Source organism: Myotis nattereri (genome assembly GCF_964212035.1).
Source record: "Myotis nattereri genome assembly, chromosome: 3".
Lineage (NCBI taxonomy): Eukaryota > Metazoa > Chordata > Mammalia > Chiroptera > Vespertilionidae > Myotis > Myotis nattereri.
In genome coordinates, this window is record NC_138077.1 from 57,729,387 (window position 1) to 57,738,616 (window position 9,230).

The 9,230-nt window shown below is 47.3% G+C and overlaps 1 protein-coding gene across 1 annotated transcript in view; it reads right to left on the reverse strand.

Annotated features, from left to right (window-relative positions):
• The window catches only part of LOC308515356 (protein mono-ADP-ribosyltransferase PARP14-like), a gene marked incomplete at both ends in the record, with an annotated part of 58,245 nt that extends 56,679 nt beyond the window's left edge, over window positions 1-1,566 (reverse strand). The window contains one exon of the mRNA XM_081085981.1: window positions 1,380-1,566. Within this exon, the coding sequence (XP_080942107.1) occupies window positions 1,380-1,566 (187 nt within the window). The remainder of the gene's footprint in view (window positions 1-1,379) is intronic.
• Between the last annotated feature and the right edge of the window lie 7,664 nt (window positions 1,567-9,230).

Genomic DNA, 9,230 nt, shown 5'->3' on the forward strand with positions numbered 1-9,230 from the left:
TCCCTATAAAGGACCTGGTGGGTGGCTTAAGCAAGCAGATGTTTGGTATTTGTCCTCTCCCCTTTTTTTTTTCTTTTTTGTTTTGTTGTTCTTATTGTTGTTAATCCTCACCAGAGGATATTTTTCCCATTGATTTTTAGAGAGTACAAAGGAAGGAGAGAGAGAAGGAGAGAGAGTGAGAGAGAGAGAGAGAGAGAGAGATAGAGAAAGAGAGAGAAAGAGAGACTGACTTTGATGTAAGAAGACACATCAGCATGGAATTAACCTGCAACCCTTCAGTGCAAAGGCCAATGCTCTAACCACTGAAACCACCAGCCAGGGCCTCCCCTTTTCATCAACAGCAAAAGCAAGTGGGAGGAGAGAACTCAGCTGCTCAACTGCCTGTGATGGGGGAACTTCTTCCTCAGTAGCTCAAAACTCTCAACCTCCTTCAACTCAGTCTGAGGACCAGCCTGAAACCAAGGGACAGGTGCCAGCGAAGACCAACAAAGACAGTGGTGATCAGGAGCAAGCTGTCATCTCCCTCCAATAACTCTCTCTATGTCACCCAGGCAATGTGATTTTAAGCAGGCCTCTGCCCCTCCCCAGGTGACCCCAGAACCACTGAGAAGCTCCACAATACATGGGGAAATCTCATGGCTCCTCCCATTGCTTAGCCCCTTTCCTTCCTCTCCCCTCCCCTAAATATGAACAGAAAGAAGAGGGCCTCTCCCTCCCTCCCTCTCAAATGCACTGCCCATTCCCAGAGAATCAGTTACCAAATCCACAACAGCACACAATATGTCTCTTCCAGCCCCACACTGACTTTCATTGTTAAGGACTCATTTGTCCTCACTCAGAATAACTGCATGAATCTCTTCAAAGGTCTGATTTTCATGGTCTCTCCCAACAGAAACCAATGTGTCGTATTTTCAACCAAATTTATCTCCCTAACGTATATTTAGACTTTTATCCCTGGAAACTTTCTCTTCCCTTAAAATCTTGTTCCCATAAACCTTGGGAGTTCTAGAAATGCTGCCTTAATAAGCAGAAGACCAAGAGCGCAAGAGATGCAACTCTGCCATTAGCACTCTGGGTATTAATACATTAACGCACTATGTAGCCTTGTAAAAGGAGGCGAGTACCCGGGCTCTCAGCGCCTTTCTGTTCTCCCTGGTGCGGTTCTGCCCCCACCCGCCACCTCCAGGCAGAGGCAGCACCGCTGAGTTCCTAAGCACCGGGCAGAGGAACACAGCGACCCCGCCCATTTCTGGTCCATTCTGCAACCCGCCCGCCGCCAACTGCTGCTGCTGGAGCAGGTCCCGCTGTGCGCCCCAGTCCAAGTGTCCCCACAGGGAGAGCCCATGGTCTCCTCTCACCCCCGCCCCGGCGCCCCTCACCGTCAAGCGGGTGGAAGAGCACTAGGAAGCGGGCCGGGCTGCCTGGTTCCTGTCGGACCTCACACTCCCCGCCTCCCGATCTCTTAGGGCTCTGGAAGTACAACTGCAACTTGGTGGTCAAGCTCTTCGGGGGATCAGGACCCCAGGACCCCTCGACCAGCAGCGGGAAGTAGCCTGGCGCAGCCATCCTCAGCCCTGTTCAGGGCGGGGCTGCTAGTCCTACCCCAGCTCAAGCAGTTAACTTTGCCTCTTTCACTTGGAAAAACTCCACCCTGCTCCTAGTTTACTGCCTTTGGCTGTAAACAGCAACCCCTGATTTGATGAGTCACACCCTCAGAATCTTCACTTTCATCTGGGCCCAGGGCAAAGGCCATCTAGGTATTTGGGTGAACACGGGTCCCTAAACCCAAGGCTCATTTGCCACACACACATAAGCCACAGGCAACAGAGGCTCAGAAGTGGCTCCAGACCCAGGCCACGGCAGGAATATTAGATACAGACAGATGGGCCAGGAAGGCCTTCCCAGATGAGGAACCTGATTAGAACCTAAACTTAGAAGATGGAAGGACCAGGCTAGAAAGATATCAGCTGGCCTTCCCCCAGGGGGTCAGGGCCAGAGCCAAGAAGCCCACCAACATGGCTAAAATCTCTGAGGTTTTCCAGAAGCCTGATGAAAGTCCAGCAGCTTTCTATGAGAGACTATGTGAGGCATACCGGATCTACACCCCCTTTAAACCTGAGGCCCCAGAAAATCAAACCATGGTAAATGCCGTTTTTGTAGGCCAAGCCCAGCCTGACATCAGGAGAAAATTACAGAAAGTGGAAGGGTTTGCGGGAAAGAATGCTGCTGAACTGCTAGAGATAGCTAACGAGGATTTAATCAATGGAGACAGTGCAGCAAGGAGGGAGGAAGAAAAGAGATTACAAAGAAGGGCCAATATAATAGCAGCGGCTTTTAGAGGCTCAGGCTCCCAGATGGATCAGCAAGGATGCAGAACAGGGGGAAAAGGAAGAGCGAGCCTGAGATGAGACCAGTGTGCCTATTGTAAGGAAACAGGACACTGGAAGAATGAATGTCCCAAATGGCAAAGTAAAAAGACTGGACCCCCTTTTCCGCCCAGTTGCTATCAACCAGAGCCACCTGAGGCAGGTCTCATTGGGCTAGCAATGGCTGATTCCGACTAGGACAGACTGGGCTCGCTTCAGGTAGGCCCCCACGAGCCCATGGTCAGAATGAAAATTGGGGCCAGACTGTGGACTTTATGGTTGATATGGGAGCTGAGAACTCAATAGTTACTCAGAAAGTAGCCCCTCTCTCAGGAAAGGAGGTCACCATTATTGGAGCTACTGAGGACCAGACCCGTAGACCATTCAGCCGCCCTCGCCGATGCCAACTTGGCGGCCACTGAGTAATTCATGAATTCCTGTACTTGCCAGACTGTCCAGTGCCTCTAATGCAGCGGTTCTCAATTCCTGGGTCGCGACCCCTTTGGCGGTCAAATGACCCTTTCACAGGGGTCGCCTAAGACCATCCTGCATATCAGATATTTACATGACGGTTCATAACAGTAGCAAAATTACAGTTATGAAGTAGCAACGAAAATAATTTTATGGTTGGGGGTCACAACATGAGGAACTGTTTTAAAGGTCCAGAAGGCTGAGAACCACTACTCTAATGGGTAGAGACCTATTAGCCAAAATGGGGGCAGAAATCACTTTTGCTCCAGATGGCTCAGCACAGCATTGCCTAGGTGAGGAGACCTCCCCAATGATCCTGTCCTTAGCAGTGCTGAGGGAGGAAGAATGGAGACTTTATATCCCCCAGACAAAGGCCTCACCATTAGAACCTGAATTAGAGAAGGAATTCCCACTGGTCTGGGCAGAAGGGAATCCTCCAGGCCTGGCTAAGAACCATGCCCCAGTGCTAATCGAGTTAAAGCCTGGGGTACAGCCTGTTAAAATCCGCCAATATCCAATTCCAAGGGAAGCATGCCTAGGAATCCAGGTCCACTTAGACCGGCTGCTTCAGTGGGACTTGTTAAACGATGCAGGTCTCCATGGAACACGCCTCTCTTGCTTGTCAAAAAGCCTGGGACTAATGACTACCACCTGGGGCAGGGTCTACGGGCTGTTAATGGGGCTGTTATAACCCTTCCTTCAGCACTGCAGAACCCCTACATGCTTCTGGGGCTCATGCCATCAGAGGCAGAATGGTTTACATGCCTAGATCTGAACAATGCCTTTTTCTGTCTTCGATTAGCGCCTTCCAGTCAGCCTCTCTTCGCTTTCAAATGGGAAAACCCAACTACAAGGGCCAAGGAGCAGTTCACCTGGACCAGACTGCCACAAGGGTTCAAGAACTCCCCTACTCTTTTTAGTGGAGCACTAGCTTCTGATCTAAGTTCCCAGGACAGGACTTGGGGTGTGTTCTACTCCACTAGGTACACGACTTCCCACTCGCCAGCTTCACATGAGCTCAGAGCTGGGAGAGAACACGAGCCCTTCTGAGACTATTAACTGAAACTGGTTATCGGGTGTCTAAGAAAAAGGCACAGATTTGTCAGAAAGAAGTTAAGTATCTAAGTTTCTGGATCACCCAAGGGAAACAAAGGCTAGAGACTGAAAGGAAGCAGGCAGTATGTGCCATCCCAGTCCCTAGCACAGGGTGGCAGATTTGGGAATTCCTGGGAGCGGCAGGATTGTGTCGAATTTGGGTCCCAGGGTTTTCAGACCTGGCCAAGCCTCTCTATGAAGCTTTAAGAGGAGAAGAGAAGGCACCCATCAACTGGGGTCCCGAACAGGAGAAAGCCTTCATCACTATAAAGGCAAAGCTCACTGAGGTCCCGTCACTAGGACTAACAGATGTCACAGGAGACTTTAATCTTTTTGTTCATGAGAACAGTGGGGTAGCCCTAGGAGTTCTAACCCAGGAGTTTGGACCCTGGCAAAGACCAGTAGCCTATCTCTCCAAGCAGATTGACCCAGTTGCCTCCGGGTGGCCTCCGTGCCTCAGGGCCCTTGCAGCCACGGCATTATTAGTCAAGGAAGTGAATAAGCTTACCTTAGGACAAAACTTAAATGTAAAAGTACCTCATGCTGTTGTCACCCTGATGGAAGCAAGGGGGCATCACTGGCTGACTCATGTTCGAATTCAGATAACTCCCTAAACTAATCTTTCTTTCTTATCTCCTCCTAATGTAACATGCTCTAGTATTTCTGGATAATCACTGGTTTTATCTAATAATTCTTATTTTGTCTTTTTATCAGTGCCAGTGGAATCCGAGAGTAGTACCAGGAGGAGTACTCATCTGCTCTTGCTGGGACACAGAAGCACCATAAAATCACTGCTCCCCACACAGCAAGGAAACAAAGGCCTTATCATAAATTGTTGGATTACACCTTGTCATGCCATTCTTTGCTTCTTGCTTAGAAACTAGCTACCCAAATATACTAGACCGGGTAGTCCATGAGAAAACCCAATCAAGCCAGATTTTTGTTAGCTATACTTATCAGCCTGCTGCATTTACAACTCTACTACCAAATGCACGTGGAGGGGGGATTGTATTGGATGGAAAAAAATAATAATAGGACCTGTCACTGCCAATGTGCAGCTAACTAATGTTGCTCCTATTTGTTTCAGCAGTATGCAGGGCCAACATCCAACAGGTCACCTCCCAGATGAACTATGCAACTCTACCCCCAAGGCTGAAAACACCACCTACCCCTGGTGTCCCCTGCAGGAACATTCTATGCATGTGGGACCACTGCTTACCTCTGCCTGCCTGAAACCAGAAGAACTCCCTACAACCCCCTTTGAGAGGAAGTAGCGAAATGCTAACCCCTTGGTCATTGTCCCTTTCCAGCAGGAAGTAGCTAAGAGCAGTCATCACCGCTGTTCACCATAACATCCTGTGGTCTTTGCTCCACAAGGCTAAAAGAAGCTTGTGGGACAAGGGGGTAAATGAGGAGGAAACTGGTCTTGCAAGGCATGTCAGGCCATAAAAACTGTGAACAATGCACTGCCCTGGGGTGGGAGGGGAAGGTCATTATCGCTGGCCCCAGGACAGATCATCGGATATGGCCTGGGGACCCCAACACCTGGGGGCTTTCATGTAAGCCCACAAAAGGGGGTGGAGCCACACCTGCAAGACAAGGACCCCAGAAGGTTATAAAAAATGAAGCCCTCTGTGTGTTTCTTCACTCTGATTTGGAAATTATTCCCTGACTCTACTAGTGTTAATAAACGGGGTCCCTCCCTTTCTCTAGGAAGCATGCTTGGTATTTCTTTGGCCTTCTGCAACAATACCACTACTTTTCAAGTAAAATTAGACTGATGATCTTTTAAGAGTCCTTCCAACATTCTAATCATACTAAATAACCAACATTTTTTTCTAAACTAGTCATAGGTACAGTGGAATGGAGCAACTTTATCATCTCTAAAGCAAAATGAGACCTGAGTGTATACTCCCTAGTTTGAAAATGGCAGCCAACTGCTTCCCAGTTTTTTGTTGTTGTTTTTTTAATATATTTTTATTGATTTCAGAGGGGAAGGGAGTGGGAAAGATAGAAATATCAAGGATGAGAGAGAACCATTGATTGGCTTCCTCCTGCATGTCCCCTACTGGGGATTGAGCCCGCAACCCAGGCATGTGCCCTTGACCAGAATCAAACCTGGGACCCTTCAGTCTGCAGGCTGATGCTCTGTCCACTGAGCCAAACCAGCTAGAGCTGCTTCCAGTTCTGAAAGGACATGGCAGCCCCAATGGAACTGCATTGGGTCACAAGAGAGATTCGGGCTTTTCTCAGAACCCGGTGTGTTCTTCTATCTGTCTTTCTCTTTGCTTCCCCACCAGTGTATTTCTGTGTCTCTTTCTTTTTGACACTTGCTCCTCCTTTATCTCCCATGCCCTCCCCTATTGGCTGGAAGTATGGGTGTGTCTGGTGTTGTGTAAGTTAAAATTTATAACCTCCATTTTTCAAAAATTTTTAAAGTGATAAACTTCTTACAGTTTTCTCTTTTTGAAAACTCCTCTATCATACTATACCATATTAGTTATGTGGCATCATTTATGCATTTGTCTTCCTTAATGGGTTAACATAACAAATGTTTAACTTAAAAAATGTACCAAACAGGAAGAAGTCTGGAAACTATTTAGAGGATAAAACTACAGGTAGTTACTCTGGATAAGAGAAGAATGGCCATATCTGGAAGGGTGGGGATTGCTCTGAGTAGCTCTAGAATGAGGAATAGGAACAATTTATGAGGACTTTGATTTGGGAAGAAAGAATGACCTTTGAAACTAGATCCTGTCCCAGCAAAGGGCTGCCTCAGAGCATCATGAGATCATTCTTTGCTTCCTGCCCTCCCTCCACTCTGTTCAGCAGAGATGCCAGCACTTACTGAGAGGTGGCCCAAGTGACCACTGACATTGCTCCTCTATTCCTCCATGGATTGAACGAAAATGAGTATAAACGAATATTTACTGCTGCCTTCTTACATGTTTTGTCTCAAGTTCACAGTACTAATTTATGCCTTTTTTGTTTAAATTAGGAAAAGATAGCATCTCTTTCCCCCTGAAGATACTCCTTTCCTTTATCCAACTAGATTCCCTTATGAAGAATCTAATGTGTTTAGTAAAGTCAATGTTGTCAATCCTGATGTAAAAGGTTTTCCTCGGTTTCAGGAAGCTCGAAGACAGGTGGTTACACTGAGCCCAGGACAGGTAATGTGGAAGCTGGGACTTGTCTCATGGCCTTAGGCCACGTGCCTCTCCCTTTCCTCACCTTCCCCTACCTAGTACTAGTACAAATAGGAAGGGTTTCTTCCTTGGTGCTCTGCTATTGGAAGGTAGCTTTTCCAGCTGTAGGCTTCACATACATACTTCTCTGCTTCTCAGGTCATGGAAAGATGGGAGCAGGGATCACAGCTCCTCCTACTGGTAAAGAAGAGAATGCACTGTGGAGGAAGACAGCTCTCAAAGTCATTTTCTTTTTTTCATGTTAAGAGCAAGTGTCAGGCATAGATATTGGAGCACTTCTGGAACCTTTATTCACAGTTTATATCTGTTCAACCGTGCTAGAACCCAGACACATATCGTTGTGGTGCATCTAGGAGCAGAGGTATTACAGAGCCAGAATGACGTGCTTTTAAGCAAGAATGGATGTTGCTTTTGTAACTGTCTCTGAAACATTAACAAAAGTATTGTACTCTGTGCTGCTACCCAGTAGGGAAAATCACCTTTACAACACTGGCATTTGCTGTCTGATGTTTTATTAACAACTTGAAAGGTATTCTTCGTCTCTTACAGAGAGTTTACTCCCTCCCTTATGCCTCTCTCCTGCCTGTTTTCCTTCTGTTGTTTTTTTTCCCTGGCTCCCTTCCTGCTTCCTTCATACTTGAGCACTCCAACGCAAACAATATGACTAAGTTGCTTCCACCCATTGGTGGTTACTCCTCTTCACCTACCCCCGCAGCCCCTGGCAACCACTTACCTATTTTTTTCTATATAGATTTACCTGTTCTGGACATTTCACATAAGTGCACTCTTACAGCATATGACCTTTGAGAACTGGCTTCTTTCACTTAGCATAATGTTTTCAGGGTTCATCCATGCTGTAGAATGTTATTAGTACTTCATTCCTTTTTATGGCTGAATATATTCCACTGTATGGAGATCTTTATTGTTTATCCATTAATCAGTTGACGGACATTTGGGTTGGTTCCACTTTTGGGCAATGATAAGTAATGTTGGTATGCACATTTGTGTACAAGTTTTTGTAAATTACAACTTTTCTCTGTTGGGACCGCGACCAGCACAGCCAGAGAGTGGATGAGGAGTCCTGAGCAGGGGCAATGGGGGATTGAGAAAAAGAAAGAAACAGACACAGAGACAGTAGGGAAAGTTGGGACCAGGTAGGACACTGCCCTCTGATGGAGGGACAGCGACCCAGAGCTCCTGTAGTGCATTTATTATATACAGCATGATTCCAGGAATTTTACTAGAGTTTAAGACAAAGGAAATTATGGGAAATCATGGTTTAAGATCAAGCTGCAATTCTTCATTCTTGTGGCTTCTTTGTAATTGTCACTCCTGGCTGAGCCCAGATAATTTTGTCTATTTCTTGCGCCTGGCTGAACTTAGATAATGAAACCCACCCCCTGAGCTAAGGGTCAGGATGACAACACACCTGCTTCTGGCACGGTATGTTTCCAGTGTGTGGCTCTGCCGACACCACTGGATTCAGTTGACAATCAGCTCATGTGCCTTCCCAGGTGCTCTCTACATCTCCAGCCCCCTTTTTTAAAATGTAGTTTATGGACATCTAATTGGATCCTTCAGACTTGAGATTGCAGAAGTTTGCTGCTGACTGAAAGAAAGCAGGATAAAATTAGTGTTAGGTCCAATGGAAGCTCAGGAGCAGATGCATGCCACCGTATGGTAGATGGTGACGGAGATAATGGACCCTCCCTGGAATTCCTAATAGGTCAACATGCCAACCCCCGCCTCAGGAACTTCCTCAGCTGAATACCGCGACGACCTTCATGGCGGGAACTTCCTCAGCTCATACCCGCCGCCCCTTACCAAACAGCTGTATAAAAAGAAGTGTCCCCCTCCCTGTTGGTGTGACTTCACTGGCCCTGCCTTTGGGGCTTGTGAGTCTTGCCCAGGAATGAGATTAAACCTTCTCTTTCGCTGACCGGCTTGATTCTCTTTGTTTTCCCGCGTCATGAACTTTACATTTAGTGTCTTGAAACCCGGGTGGCATGGGGACCCCATTCAGCTGTCCCTCCACGGCTCGGGGTACCCTCCTCTCCCTCCTCGTGGCCCAGGACCCCTCAGGACCACATTT